Source organism: Palaemon carinicauda, chromosome 15 (assembly GCF_036898095.1).
Source record: "Palaemon carinicauda isolate YSFRI2023 chromosome 15, ASM3689809v2, whole genome shotgun sequence".
Taxonomy (NCBI): Eukaryota; Metazoa; Arthropoda; class Malacostraca; order Decapoda; family Palaemonidae; genus Palaemon; species Palaemon carinicauda.
Genome location: NC_090739.1, coordinates 17,555,802 through 17,571,819, shown reverse-complemented (window position 1 = coordinate 17,571,819; position 16,018 = coordinate 17,555,802). Strand labels below are relative to the sequence as shown.

At 39.8% G+C, this 16,018-nt stretch overlaps 2 protein-coding genes across 4 annotated transcripts in view; one reads left to right on the top strand and one right to left on the bottom strand.

Annotated features, from left to right (window-relative positions):
- The window catches only part of LOC137654496 (protein argonaute-3-like), a 188,513-nt gene extending 185,575 nt beyond the window's left edge, over positions 1-2,938 (bottom strand). For both annotated transcript variants that reach the window (XR_011046643.1, XM_068388165.1), the window contains exon 1: positions 2,783-2,938. Coding sequence is in view for 1 of the 2 variants with exons in the window: in XM_068388165.1 (XP_068244266.1) it covers positions 2,783-2,867 (85 nt within the window). In the remaining variant the exon portion in view is untranslated. The remainder of the gene's footprint in view (positions 1-2,782) is intronic.
- Positions 2,939-7,522: 4,584 nt separating this feature from the next.
- Vps50 (vacuolar protein sorting 50) overlaps positions 7,523-16,018 on the top strand; it is a 244,468-nt gene continuing 235,972 nt past the window's right edge. For both annotated transcript variants that reach the window (XM_068388162.1, XM_068388161.1), the window contains exon 1: positions 7,523-9,199. In XM_068388162.1, coding sequence (XP_068244263.1) covers positions 7,609-9,199 — 1,591 coding nt within the window. In that variant the 5' untranslated portion in view covers positions 7,523-7,608. The remainder of the gene's footprint in view (positions 9,200-16,018) is intronic.

The following is a 16,018-nucleotide window of genomic DNA, read 5'->3' as shown; positions in this document are numbered from 1 at the left end:
TACAGTACAATGAACGGAGAGCATTTCCATCATAATCAATTGCCGACATTGATGATATTACACAAAATTTAAAAATATTGTACTGTACTTCCCTTCAGTTCTCTCTTGAAGACGTCTTTGTGATGTTGTTTAAGCTTAAACTGAAGGGGAGGGTGAAAAAATAATGGCTGTTGTAGAACAACATCCGTGAACTTGTGCATAAATATTTGGAAGCTTGTACAGTAATTGGTTAAAAAAGCCAGGTAATAATTACATCATACACAAAACAGAAAAGGTGCCCAAAGCGAGTGCAAGCAACACATGCACAATAACTCACCATAAGTCTCCCAAATGCAAACAATGGACTTAGAGTGAGAGATAGACTACATTTTAATCAACCCATACGTAAGTTATTATGCCCCAGACCCTATTAAACATAGAAAAAAATACCTAACTAGCCAGCACTCGTCTATTTCTTGTACCGAATTTCAGTTTTGCTAGTAATTTAAGTACAGTATCATATATTAACCCTTTTTTTTTTTTTTAAGTTATAGAGTAATTTACTGTATACCAGAAAATGTTTAAGAAATTCAATGGTTGATATTATAAAATGGATGATACACATCACACTACAGCAGCAACCTTATTGTTCTATGTTTGACTAAGTTTTGTTTTGATCTGCATCTCTGTCTTGGGAAGCCCCTGGGCACAGTTCATAAAATTCACGACAGATAATGATCCAGTCCCAACTTTGATTTCTCACTTTCTATACTACTGTATTACTACTGGCAGATATTTACAATACCGATTCAGAGACATTTTCAATATCACAAGACTTTTTCCTTCCTTATGCCCACATTTACAATTGCTATCTCTGACTAATTGAAACAGTCCTAGTTTTAATATAATTTACCTAAAGATGGGTATATTGAAAAACTTCCAAACAAATTGCAATTCTCCTTTTGGAGGGAGTAAGATGTGCTACTGATGTATTTACAGCAGAAATGTTTTGAAAAGTTTTTCTGACTAATCAATAGAAAAAACTTTGTTCAAGGTTTAAGGACAGATTAAACAAGGAAATCAAAGTTTAAAAAGGGAGGCTAGTAGGGAGGTGAACACAGGGTTACGACGTGTTCCCATCATTTATTTATTTCCTTATTTCCTTTCCTCACTGGGCTATTTTTCCCAATTGGAACCCTTGGGCTTATAGCATCTTGCTTTTGCAACTAGGATTGTAGCTTGGCTAGTAATAATAATAATAATAATAATAATAATAATAATAATAATAATAAAAATAATAATAATAATAATAATAAGATAAGGGCCTGGAAGTCTAAGGGAACCAGTAGGTAAGGAAACTAGTCCTAGGTTAGGCTAGGCGAGGAACTGTAGGTTAGGTTAGCAGGAAAACCTTATGTTAGGATTGGTGGGGAACCTTAGCTTAGGTCATAAAACTTTACATTTAATTCCCTTTTAAAATATGGTTCTCCTGTTGTAACTTCTAGAATTTCTAAAAGTCAATTTCAAAAATATAGATTTCTGTTGAGTATTTTCTCATCAAAATCATTCACATTACCTGTAAAAAGACCAATAATTTATTAGGGATAATATTACAACATCCCTGCATTTACTTAAAATCCCAAATTCCTACTGTGAGTCCCCATTCTTCTTGTCTCCAAGGTCTTATGCATCTCTAAAACTTCTCACTCCCAATTAAAATTAAGTTGTTTAACTTGAAACATAATTATGTACAGAATTTTCATTTCAGTGTACCAAATCCAGATTTGGTCTAGTCTGTAAATTAAACCAGTACCATACAAACTGCATAGCATAAAGTTTGAAAACCCATTGGTAACTCTTCAGTATTACCCAAATTTCCATCATCTATGCTGACTTAAGTCACCAAAGTATTAAAGAGTCGGAAGGAATTAAATGGATCATAATTCACCTTCGGTACCACACCTAACTTGACTTAAACAGGAGTCTTCTTACTTATACTGAGGGAGGCTTCAGCCCCCTTATGACAACCTGTTACCCATCCACATTGATTATGAGTTTCATTATCAAAAGATAAATAGTTGTATGAGAGTAAATTGAGGAGAACAAGGCTTTATAAATAGAAAAAAATACCTAAACAGTCTTCTACAGGAATAGTATTTGTAAACGTCCCTGCCTGGTGATCGCCAGAATGGGGTTCGGGTCCCGCTCAAACTCATTATTTTAGTCGCTGCAACATCATCATCTTTGCGAGGTAATTAGGGGGGGAGGTGTTGGAAGTCTATATAGGTCTACCTGCTGAGTCATCAGCACCCATTGCCTGGCCCTCCCTGGTCATAGCTTGGGTGGTGTGGGGGGGGGGCTTGGGCTCTGATAATAATGTATATACCGTCAGACTCTTGGGTTGTCCTGTTAGCTAGGGCAATGTCATTATGTCTTGCCTCTGCCATTCAAGAGCAGCCTTTAAACCTTCAATATGTCAGCAGTGTTAAAGGTTAAAGGTGTCTGGTTTTAGTTCCAGTTCCATCTGAATAGATGCTCACCAGAACATCAGCCGAGCAAGCCCAACCTCCACTGTGGTGCCCATCACAGCAGTGGCCTCCCCAGTAAGTAACTTAAACTCACAGTTCAGGGCGCCAAGATCTTAACATAAAACACAGGCAAAAAGATTTATAGGATAGTAAGACGGAACAAAATATCCTATGGCAATATCATCAAAAATTAACTGACAGGTAATTATAATGACTGTCATTCGACCAACTTACATCAGCAGACTGGGGTCACATCCTTACGCTACCTAACTTACCTGATGGCAGTTCTTTCCAGTTCTTTATAGGGGGTTGATTAGGACCTTTCCTCTGTCTTGGTGGAGGATTCGAAGCAGTTGCCATTTCCAAACTTATAAGTAACAACACATAAGAGGAGATGGTTTGACAGCAACAGGAAGTCGCCGATGGGCTAGTCTAAAAATCCCCAAATCTAATGATAAAAAATCCCCAAAACAACCCAAAAAAACACATTTCTACAAATATATTTTTTCTGATACTGTAGGCATTACCAATATATAAATTACTCACTATACTTCATGTAAGTGCAAGAAAACTAATTGCAATAATAGATAGGTTTACTCATCTTTGTTTCTTCTTCATAGAAATTTGTATAGAATATCCACATCACACCAAAAATCTCTAAATCTAGGGATAAATCCCCATATCTGGCAACACTGGCCGATGAATCATGAACGGAGAATCTTAATATTTACTCTTATCGTCTAGACGACAACAGATTTGAATTTAGACGTAGAATGAGATAATTTTGCAAAATTGCACTTGTATTAATTTTGATAAACTAAACATGGCGTTCATTGAAATTTTAATCATGATTTTTTTATTAGTATTTTGTAATGAATGCCCTACACTTTAGAGATGACTATGGAATTGCACCGTGTATTTAAAAAAAAAACGCCTACAGTGTTTGCGGTAATTGTGAATTTATGGTATTATAAAAGAAAAAAGAATTGAGTGATGTAGTACAGTAAAAGAGCATTAAACTGATATTCGAACAAGCTGTAACGATTTAAAAGTGGAGAGATGAATACCTGCATGGCCAATGGATGATAAAAGGGAGTATAAAGATTTGATATTTTTGTTTAATATGAAATTCGATGTAAAATATTAGTTAATGGGGTAATAGGGGATCAAATAAGGGAATCATAATAGGATTTCTAAGAAAATGCTTACGATAAATGTGTAAAATTGCAAGATATATATGGAATAGCCTAGAAAATATAGGAAGAAAACGTTGAAAATGAGATAGAGATTATAATGCAAATGATCATAAAATCAGATAAGAGTAAATTTATAAACATTAAAACAGAGTTGATGAGTTACTCAGGACATTTTACCGTTGGTTCGGACAATCTACATTACGCCCGAGCAACTGGCATATAACATCATACTAAAAACCAGATGGAAAACTACAATATTTGTAGCAAAGTACATTATTGGGATCACCTGAAGATCCACCACCCCAAACTTTCTCGCATGAAGATCCGAAGATCCGACACCCAGAGCAAAACTCTTTCCTTGCTTTACTATAAGAGCTGTTTTTCAGGTTCTATACTGCAGGAGGACTTACTGTCTACCGGACTTTTCATAATTCATTTTATCGTATACATTCCAAGGCATTCAGCATTTCACCCGCACAGTGTTCGTTTATTGTTTAATCCACATTACCGAAACACTTAGAAAACAAAAAAAAATCTTCAGTTTCCTCTTGAAAGCCATTATATCTTTTGGATGTCTAGTGGGAGCTGATTGTATAATCTTGGGGTCGCATATTTGAAAGCTCCAACAAAACCTACAGTAGACATGTGTCTTGGTTCCAGTAATTTGAAACCATCTGTAACTATTCTCGTGATAGTAAAGATTAATACAACTATCAAATCATAAAATGACAATTATTCATTGAAAGGTACGATAAGACCCAAAACGTGAACTTATTGCAAGTAATCATTGTCTTTATATAGCAAGATTCACCGCTTCTTATAGTAATCCCAGGACTACCTAACGTTACTAGATTTGCTTGAAAGTATGAAGCACACTCCCCTCCCCACCAAAAAAAAAAAAAAAAAAAAAAAAAAAAAAAAAAAAAAAAAAAAAACTGTTGCAGTCAATCGTAGTCTTTTCACATAGGTTGTCTCTATGTTTTTTTTTTTTTATCTGCAATTCATTCACTCCAGAGATACATAATATGAGCTCACCTGAGTTGTGAATCTTCAGGTGATCCCATTATTGTATCATTAATTTAATCTATACATGCAAATACATTTTTTATAGAGAAACTACTTATAAGTAAATAGAAATTTTGAATTTCCCGGCTATGATTTTCTGCGTACGCTATCTAGTATTACATTTCAAATCTGTCGACGTACGTGTATTCGACGTACTACTCACTGTGTTTTGAGCCCGGGTAAATTACGTAGTTAAGTTTGAAGAAAGTATTCATCGTGTTATATTGTTACAGTTTAAAACTTCACATGCTAATAGGTTAACAACGATAAATTGAAATTTTTAAGGTTATGCATATGCCATACTGTGTTATTATTATTATTATTATTATTATTATTATTATTATTATTATTATTATTATTATTATTATTATTATTATTATTATTATTATTATTATTATTATTATTTAGCTGTGCAGCTAATGGTTTTGTTCCTAGATGAGGTGCAGGAATATAAGCGATACAATATAATGAAATAGACTGGGTGTGGCCGAGTACAATGATGTGTCGAGTAACGAAAACATTTCAAAACTACTCCGCACTCCGGTATTCAATGGTTCAATTGGTAGTAGACTCCCTTGATATCTCGAGTGATAATTGGTAGATCAAAATTTGTGCCAATACGTAATACTAATACCAATGAAAGAATTAATACCAGCGAAAGAGCCAAAGAAACGAAGGTTATACATAGAACATACTATTATACGAAAATTGCCTGAAACATTTGCCAACTGGCAACTTACAGAATGGTTGTTATATGTGGTTCCCCTGACCATTCAAGAATATTTTTATACTGACGAGGCTTTCAATAGTAAATCACTTCCTACATATCATTAATAGGTGAAAAACATTTTATATGATATACCTATGTAGGCCTATCACCATTATAAATCTGCACAAACTTTAAACAGTTTTAGTTTTTCTTCCGTTATTTTTGCTAAATGGGCCTAATTGCATACTTTTTACTCAATGTAGGCTACTCCATATTTGGTTCATACATTTTGTTACCTAGAATATTCATTTTCAGAGATTATTTATTGCGCCATATACTTATTCCTGAAAGTTTTATTTTCATAACAAATAGGGAACGCAAGAAAGGCCATTGCAAGTCCTCTATATTTTGTTAAATGCAAATAAGCAAAGCACTATTAACACAGAGTTAACGCCTAACGCATAAACTATAAGTTTACGTGTCGAAACCTTCCGTAATGCTACTTGACATAAAACAGATCAGGGGTGTACCGAATATCGAAATCGATAAAAACAAGGTGATCGCTAAACATACTGTATAGTAGTGTGTGTGTGTGTGTGTGTGTGTGTGTGTGTGTGTGTGTATGACACTTCGTTCGTTTTACCTTTCAGCAAAGCTGTAAAAATCTTGAAAAAGTCATAATTCTCTCTCTCTCTCTCTCTCTCTCTCTCTCTCTCTCTCTCTCTCTCTCTCTCTCTCTCTCTCTCTCTCTCTCTCTCTCTCTCTCTCTCTCTCTCTCTCTCTTGTTATATATATATATATATATATATATATATATATATATATATATATATATATATATATATATATATATATATATATATATATATATACATATATATATAGATAGATTGATAGATAGATAGATAGATAGTGAGAGTTCATTATATTTGCCAAGGAGGTTGATTTAAGTTATGCTGGCTTTATTCCAACAAGGGCCTTTGCTTTCAGGCATCCTTCAAGTACTATAAGATGTGAAGATTGTTGAAGATCTGGCGAGCATGCCAGAAGACGGAATCCATGTACTGAAAAAAGATGGTGTTGGTCAAATTTTAATGGTACTTCATATTCATAAGATATTGCGATAGTTTTAATGTTTTGAATGTAGCCTACAGTTTTACAGCGCTGTGTGCTTAAAATTCACAGTACATATCTATGACTCCGGGTTACTCCCATACACTGAACCATAGTTGTCTATTATTTTAACTTTATCAGAACATTCATAGCTAGGTAATAGGTTGGCCAGGGCACCAGCCACCCGTTGAGATACTACCGCTATAGAGTTATGGGGTCATTTGACTGGCCAGATAGTACTGGCTACGGTTCATTTTCCTTTTGCCTACAGTTTCACCGAAGTCAGTCTGCCATATTCTTTACATATTCTCCTCTGTCCTTATACATCTGACAAGACTGAGATTACCAAACAATTATTTCTTCACCCAAGGGGTTAACTACTGTACTGTAATTGTTCAGTGGCCACTTTCCTCTTGGTAAAGGTAGAAGAGACTCTTTAGCTATGGTAAGCAGCTCTTCTAGGAGAAGGACACTCCAAAATCAAACCATTTTTCTCTAGTCTTGGGTAGTGCCATTGCCTCTGTATCATGTTCTTCCACTGTCTTGGGTTAGAGTTCTCTTGCTTGAGGATACACTCGGCCACACTATTCTATCTAATTTTTCTTGTTTTGTTAAAGTTTTTAGTTTTTATAGGAAATATTTAATTCAATATTACTGTTCTTGAAATATTTAATTTTTCCTTGTTTCTTTTCCTCCCTGGGTTATTTTCCATGTTGGGTCCCCTGGGCTTATAGCATCCTGCTTTTCCAACTAGGGTTGTAGCTTAGCAAGTAATAATAATAATAATAATAATAATAATAATAATAATAATAATAATAATAATAATAATAATAATAATAATAATAATAATAATAATAATAAAAACTGAGAATCACTACAAAGGTAAACGTCAAAAATACCGAATAGTGAACGTAATGTCAATAAGTGTATTTATGTCAATCAGCTGTTTCCTGTACGCATCCCGTCTGTCAAAATGTGTTTGCTTGTTTCAGTGCAGTAAAGAAACTTGAAATCCACAATGGATATCAAAGGAAAGTTTAAATCGTTCATTGATAAACAAAAGATATCTCTCAAAGCACCAACTTCACCTGTGCAGAGTGCGGACTTCGTAACTTTCGACGATTTTGAGGGTAGGACCGCTGTGACCCCACAGGTGTTCAGGCAAGGGAGTGCCCTGAACGAACACGTGTTAACGCCAGAGGCCGAACAAGCTGTCATTGATAGTATAGAAAGAATCTATTTCGAGAGTGAAAATGTCGAAGTGAGTGAGCATGAGTTGCAAAAGTTCCCCGAAGAAGTTGTTGACGTCCACTTCATCAATGGGACAAGGTCCAGGCTACGGAAGCAGCAGGCTATAGTGTCAAGGCGAGTGTCTGATTTGATCCTGCAGAAGCAGGGAATGTGCACTGAGGAAATGGAGCGCGTCGCAGAGTTGCAAACGGAGATTATCAAGGAGGTGGGGCTTTGCGTTGAAGGACGTAAAAAACTTGCATTGGGTAGGAGTCAGTTTACTTCAGCGAGCTTAGGTATCTTGGCCAATTACAGCAAGCGGCAAAAGATTGCGAGTGTTATAAGATCGTTGAGGATGATTAGGACCTTACAGATGACTGATGTTCAGTTGCAAAGTTTGTTAAAGGCTGAAGATTATCCTGGGGCTATCCAGTTGTTATTAGAGTGTCAGAAAGCAGCTGCCACGTTCAAACATTTCACGTGCATATCAGAACTGAGCACCAAATTGCAAGATACTTTAGAAGGAGCCGAAGAGCAGTTAGATGTAGCACTGGCTAAAGTTGCATCAAACTTTAATTCGGCCAATTATGAAAAGCTACAAACTGCTTATGGGTTATTGGGGAAAACACAGACTTTGATGGACCAACTTCATATGCATTTAACCTCCCATATTCACAATTCTGCATTTACGATCGTTCTTGGCTATGTAGAATTGTATAATACTGCAAATGGAGGAAATGGTTCGGTGGGGAGTTCATCTTATTCAAAGCTGCAGTATTCAGAATTGTGTAAGAATGTTCATGAGGAAAGCTTTCTCCCTTGCCTCTTGGACCTAAGTAGATGCATGTGGAACGTTTTACGGAGTTACAAAAGCATAATTGCATGGCATGAGAGTGATAAAAAGTGCATCCCTAGGGCCGATACTCCAGAACCGCAGAATGATAGTAGTGAAAGAGAAAATCATTGTCGATACACTAAGCAAAAGTTAGAACATGGTCTTTACAGAATATGGCAGGATGTACAGGCAAAAGTGAGAACTTTTATTTTAGCATCTGATTTGTCACATTTCAAATTTGATGACTTTCTAAGAATTTTAGATGTTATTAACAAGCTAATTGATGTAGGGGAATCCTTTTGTGGCAGCAGATCAGAAACTTTACGAGAGTCGATAAAGCAACAGTCTCTGAATTACTTCCGTAATCATCATCGCGCAAGGATGGAAGAACTACACATGTTCCTGGAAAACGAGGGCTGGGAGCCATGCCCGGTGAAGTCAACGTTTTCTATCTACCAACTTATGGAATTCAGGTTTCTCAGGGGTAGGGATGGAGTCTTCAACAAAATTGCAACTCCTAACTCTTCGCCCATTAAAAGACTTGGTGAGCATTCATAAGCAGTTAATTACAGTTTCTATGGTAATCTTAAGGTGAAATATACACCATTATTTAGATGATAATTTATCATAGTGACCATGTTCATCGTATGTGAAGACCATTGAGATGAATGCTGCTTGGATATTTCTGGTTAACAATACAATAATCTTGATATAGTTGGACCAGGGTACTTTGCATACAATATTATTTGTTCCTACATAAATGCAATGCAAACCTTTGTCCTTGATAAAGAAATAAAATCTCTGCAATAGATTTTGAAATGTGAAAAATGCAGTACAGTAATTTCTGGTAGGAGGGTCATGAAATGCTGCCCACTCATGAGGAAAACTTAACTTTTCTTCAGCCTTTACTAAATACAGACGTATCTGTTGTGCTATGATCAACTGTTTTAAGTGTTTTTTGTTACTATTTTAGGTTTATTAAAAAAGAAAATATTTATTGTAATAGTTTACAAAGTTCTAAAAGCAAATACAAATATCATTTGTTCCAACACGAATACAATCCCTTTCGGTCTTTATAGAGGATATTATTTAGGCGAATGCTTGAAACTAGCCAAAAGATTTTTTTTAGTGACTAATAACTACCCACCGCAAATTTGCATGGGTTAGCTGGTGTAGACTAGCCACCTCGCTCACACACTCACCGGTTGTTACTTCACTTTTTATTTTGACTTGGTGGAGATTGGACATTCCTGCCTGTCTCCCCCTGTTAACCTTTGTTATTAAATTTGCTAATTCTTTTGAACCCCTGTATCTTTTCAGAGAGATAGTGTTGTGCTGTGGAGATTCAAACCATGTGAGTTTGTCATGGTGTGGAAGGGTGTCGATGTGGCACCTATGTGTCTGTCATGGAGACGGACCCACACAACCTCTGTCCTTCCTGGAGGGGCCATTCATGCTCCAAAGAATCTCCATGTAATTTGTATAGGGAGTGGCCATACTCCCAACGGCAGAAATTTTATAGAAGATGAAAGAAGAAGTCTAAGCGGGACTATTTCCCTTCGTGTTCATCCTCGAAGGGGAGGAAGCCCCGACTTCCTTCTTTGTCATCTTGATCTGCCATTCTGACTCTGCTTAACCAGTTTCCTTTGGAGACCATTTGAGTAAGACTGCTGGCCCTTTAACCCCTGAACAACCTTATGAAGAGGGCTCCTTCGCTTCCCTTAGTGAAGCGGCTCCGCCCTCAATCGTAAGGGAGTCTCTTACTTCTGACACTTTGGGGCAGTTGTGCCCTTCCTTGGGAATTTCAGGTTTCCCCTCTAAGGAACAGCTTGTTGAAGCTCTGAGGGCGGAGACGCCGTGGGAGCCTACGTCTCCCCCCCCCAGGGAAGGCTTTGGTCTCCTCCTTAGAGATTCTGAAGGCTGTAAGCCTAAAGAACCCCTCGTATCCTTGCCAGCAGTAGTCTCAATACCTTCTTTTTAAATATGTAACTTCCCTGGTAGTTACATATATATTGCTTAAATCCCGCGTTTCGATGCAACACGACAGAAATTCAAATTCGCGGCAACTGCCGTCATGACAGTATGTGGTCATACATGATCGCCACCACTCGTAGGGTATCAGAACCATCCCCAACATCTTCAGAAATTCTCTGTCGTTGTTCGAGTGAACACCTCGGAAATTCTTTCGCTACTAATTACTTTATTCTACAATTTGGTGAAGTACCTTTTGTGTGATTATTGTTAACGACTTTCGCAGCTTATTTTTGGATATTCTCTGGACTTTTCACTTTCGATTTAATAGATTCTGTTGGTTTTTGACCTGGACTGTTTTTCCTGTTTACAAAATGGCTGACTCTATAAGGAAGTGTGTTAGAGGATGCAAGACACGTATGCCTAAGGCCTCTATTGAACCTCATTCAGTATGCTGTGGTTGCAGAGGTCAGGTTTGTACGTTTAATAACAGATGTAATGAATGCAAGTCTTTGTCTGAATCAGAGTGGAATGTTTTCGATCGCTATGTTAAGCGTTTGGAAAGAGATAGAATTAGAAGGTCTAGATCAGCTAGTATACTTTCTAATAGATATCTGATGGTGATATTCCTTCCATTGTGTTCATGCTATTATTCCTATTCCTATTGCAGTAGTCCCAGACCCCAATACGGTGTCGGAGGTAAGTGAACCTTCCTTAAAGGATGTGATGGCTGCTATTTCAGCCTTAGGCGCCCAAGTTCGCTCCCTAACTATGGAGAAAGAAGTTATGTGGAGTGCGGTGCGTGGTTTGCAAAGCAAAATAGTGAAAGTGAAGTGGAGGGTGCGTCCGTTCGTGTCCATCATAATCCCAGCCGGGGACCTCTTCCATGCTCCCCAACCCCTGGGAGAAGGAATGTCGAAAGACAAAAGAATATGGCAGACCTTGATCAGCGAACGAACGTCCCCTCGAGCGATCATGTTGACGATCCCCAGATCGCTCCCCCTCGCCGCAGGAAAGGCGAGATTAATATGTCTGCGTCTTCTTCTGATGACGCAAAGCCGCGACGTGGTTGGCGTCAACCACTTCGTTCAAGACCGCTCAAGAGATGTGACTCCTAATAAACCATCTTGCAGTGACTGGTGTTCGTCGGAGGTTTCCCTTTCGGACGAAGACGTGTCAGCACCGAAACATTCACGAAAGACGCATGTTTCGTCGGAGGAAGAATGTGTTCAGTTTACGTCAGTGCACGCTCCTTCTCTTCCCCCAGATTGGGAAATGTCACAAGGACTTTCCCCTGGTGATCACCCTAATACTGTTGACGTTCCTTCACAACGAGCGATACTCGGTTTAGATCGCGCACAAGGCGTGCTGGAAGTATCGACAGTTGACGATACCTCGCAGCGATCAGTACATCGTTCAGTTAGCGCACACGGCGCTCATCATGTATCTGATTTGTCTTGAGTTAAAGAGGGCAATTTCGTCTCTGTTTGACACTTATGATTCTCGGACAGAGAAATGGCGTCCAAAAGAATCAAAGGACAGCAATAGACCAAGAAAGGGTTCTTCTGATACTATCGGACAGCGTATGTCTCCGATACTCACCAGAAACGTTCACCTCGTCAATGTCTTCTAGTCATTTGATGACAACCGGGCAATGAACAGCAGGCAACTAGAGCAAGCAAAGCTGAGGAAAAGAATGCACAAATTGAATGCAGCATTCCAGCCAGCTGTCCTACACCCTTTGAGAAACTTCTGAAGGCAAGGTAACTTCATGAGAAGTCTCCTCAGGAAGCTCGACCCTTTGCAAAGGACGACTGGTTTGCGATCCTGATAGCAGTGGTACGATAAGAATTCTCAAAGGCAACTCATGAGCCTCCAATATCTTCTCCTCCGGGCACTCCCGTGATACCTCTTGAAGTCTCGAGATCTTCCAGATCTTCAAGCACTTTAGACCCACGGTGTTCCTCCTTTCAGGCGCCAGGACGGTGGAATTCCTCTCCCACAACGTCCTCAATGGTCAACTGGATTTTGAGGAGACGGGACTCCGTCCTCTCAAATTTCAGGAAACAGATACCTCAGAGAAGCAATAAAGCTTCGCAACTCCTGGATGGATGGCACCTCCCTCTTTAACGTGGAGGACATCAAGGCTGTAGCATGTAGCAGAAGGATGGAGGAAGTCGTGCCACAACTTAATCCTCCATAGGGCAATAACATATGGCCAGTACTCCGGGGCACCGTTGTCAAAGAAGTCATCACCAGTACCATGACAGGGGCAAGAGGAACAACTTTCAAGCCCCAAGACAACCTGCATCCAGGAAGCAATGACTGGCAGTCTTTTCGCTCCTGAGGCTCAAGATGGAGAGGAGGCAGAGGTGGCAGATGAGGTCGCCTCCGATAGGGAGGCATTCCTCTGACCAGTTCACCAGTGAAGAGCAGCTGACGGAGATGGAGTTTTCACTGGGCCGAACCTTGGTCAGTCTCTGTCCTCTGACGGGGATACCTCGTCGCATTCATACGCTCTCTCCTTCCTCTAACCCGCAATCCAGCAACGATGAACTCCCATGCAATGGGATCAGCAAAGGAGTAGGCCTTTTGGGCCGAGGGCCAGACCATGTTAGAGATGGACGCTCTCCTGGAGGTCTAGAACGGGTCTCCAGGATTCTACCGTCGACTCTTTCTTGTCGAGAAGGCATCTGGAGGCTGGAGACCGGACATAGACCTCTCAGCTCTGAACGAGTTTATTCAACAAACTCCGTTTAGAATGGAAACGGTTCAAATGGTCAGACAGGCCGTCAGACCATCGGACTTCATGATAACGTCAGACTTGAAAGACTTACTTCCAGATCCCAGTCCACCAGTCATCAGGATATACCAGTTCAAAGTGCTGTGGTTCATCCTGTCCACAGCAGCTCAGTTGTTCACACAGGTTTTTCCTTTGGTGTCAATTTGGGCTCACAAGAACAGCATTCGTCTACTTTAATATCTAGATGATTGGCTGCTTGTAGCGGACTCGATTGAGATTCATCTCTTACATTGAGACAAACTTCTTGAGTTTTGTCATGATCTGGGGATTTTGATAAATTGCGAGACATCCTCTCTGCACTTCACAGAACCTAGTATATCTCAGAATTAATATTGATACAAACCTAGGCAGTCTTTCTGTCCTTAGACAGAATATAGAAACTGAAATAGGCAACCACCCTGTTTCTAATACATGACAAGCTACTAGCTCATCAGTGGCAAGAGCTACTGGGTCACTTTGCCTTGTTAGAGAGACCGGTGCCCAATGGCTGTCTTCGTATCCGTTCTTTCCAGTGGCAACTGAAGACCTTTTGGTCTCAGCACAAAAACCCCCCGAACCTCCTGGAATGAAGGCAGCTTTTCTAGTTCTAAAACAATTCCACCGGCTCCTTTCAGGACACTCCATAGTGCTGATGAGCGATAACACTACAGTAGTGGCTTATATCAACAGACAAGGATGTACTTTTTCACAGCCCCTCTGCCTTCTAGCTGTGGAAATGTTGAGATGGACAGAGAACAACTTGGTAGCTCTCTCAGCCCAATTCATTACAGGCAAGAGGAATGTTCTGGCAGAAAAACTGAGCAGGAAGACTTAGATAGTTGGCTCTGAGTGGTCTTTGAACCATCAGATTGCCAAAAAAGGCCTGACTTTATGGGGTTCTCTGGCAATCGCCCCCTTCACAACGTCCCTCAACTGGAAACTTCCAATGTACTGCTTGCCAATACTGGATCCCCAGGCCATCTGGAAGGATGCCATCCAACATCCATGGGACAGGTTGGACGTTATGCTTACAGAGCAGGTGTCAAAGGTGCTGAACCTTGGACGGTCTCCGTCCTCCAAGCAGGATATCATGTCCCGTTCACTTTCTCCCATCTTTGAATCTTCATCCAATGATGTCACATTCCTACATAAGAGGATCTGCGAAGGAACAGGCCCTTCAGGTAGAGGTCAAGACCATACAAGAGAAGGGTGCTCTCCAAGAGGTCCTAGATAGGTCTCCAGGTTCTACAGTTGACTTTTTCTTTTAGAGAATGCATCTAAAGGCTGAGAGACCAGTCATCGACCTCTCCTCTCTGAACAAGTTTGTCCAACAAGCTACGTTCCAGATTGAGACAGCAGACACAGTCTGGAAGGCCGTAAGATCCAAGGACTTCAAAATGACACTGGATCTGAAAGATACGTACTTCTAGTTCCCAATCCATCCATCCTCAAGGAAGTACCTAAGAGTTGTCCTGAACAGTTGGTTATACCAGTTCAAGGTACTGTGTTTTAGCCAGTCCACAGCCCTTCGGGTTTTCACTAGGGTTTTCTCCCTAGTGTCATCCTGGGTACACAAGAACGGCATTCATATGTTGAGATATCTAGACGATTGGCTGATTCTAGCAGACTCGGTAATGACTAGTCTCCGGCACCAAGACAGGCTTCTCAAATTTTGTCATGATCTGGGGATTGTAGTAAATAACGAGAAGTCTTTTCTGCAACCATCGCAAAAACTAGTATACCTCAGGATGTATATACTGTAGATACCCAATTATGCACAGTCTTTCTGGCAGAAAGTTGCAAGACTCGCTACCAGCCCATCAGTGGCTTTGCTTGTTAGGCCATCTGACCTCTTTGGAGGGCCTTGTGACCAATGGCCATCCTAGCATCTGGTCTCTCCAGTGGCAGCTGAAGACCTTTTGGTCTCAGCAAAAGAACTCCCCGAACTTTTGGGTTCTGGTTGGGCTTCAGCAAAAGAGACCTGGGGTGGTGGGTATCAGGTACCAACCTCCTCAGGGGAGTAGGTCCTCTCTCTCCTCTCCCAGAGTTGATGCTTTTCACAGATGATTAATAATTAAAGTGGGGGGGAGGTTTCACATATTACAGCACACTGTGGTCTGAGTCTGAGTGACATTGCCACATAAACCTCCTGGAAATGAAGGCAGCCTTCCTGGCCCTCAAGAAATTTCAAAAGCTTCTTTCAGGACACTGTGATGTTGATGACTGACAACACCACAGCGGTGGCATACATAAGCAAACAAGGAGGTACCTTTTCACAGCACCTTTGCCTTCTAGCTGTAGAAATACTCAGATAGACGGAAGACAACTCGCTAGCCCTAAGTCCTTTAAGTAAATAACTTCCCTCAACCACCCTTGCCTGTGTGGAGGTCAAAGGTGAAAAGTAGCTTGACGATGTCAGACAGTGGGTTTGGTCAATTGGCCACCTGCTTTTAACCTACTACTATACTTTATTAACAATTTTAATGGCTGTTCAAGCTAGCACATGAAATATTACTATTTTGAATTACGTAGGTTTGTAAAGCTTAGAAAAAGACTAATTTCTTTTTTTACTGTATATTTTTTTTATTTTGATAGTATTGTCCATTAATT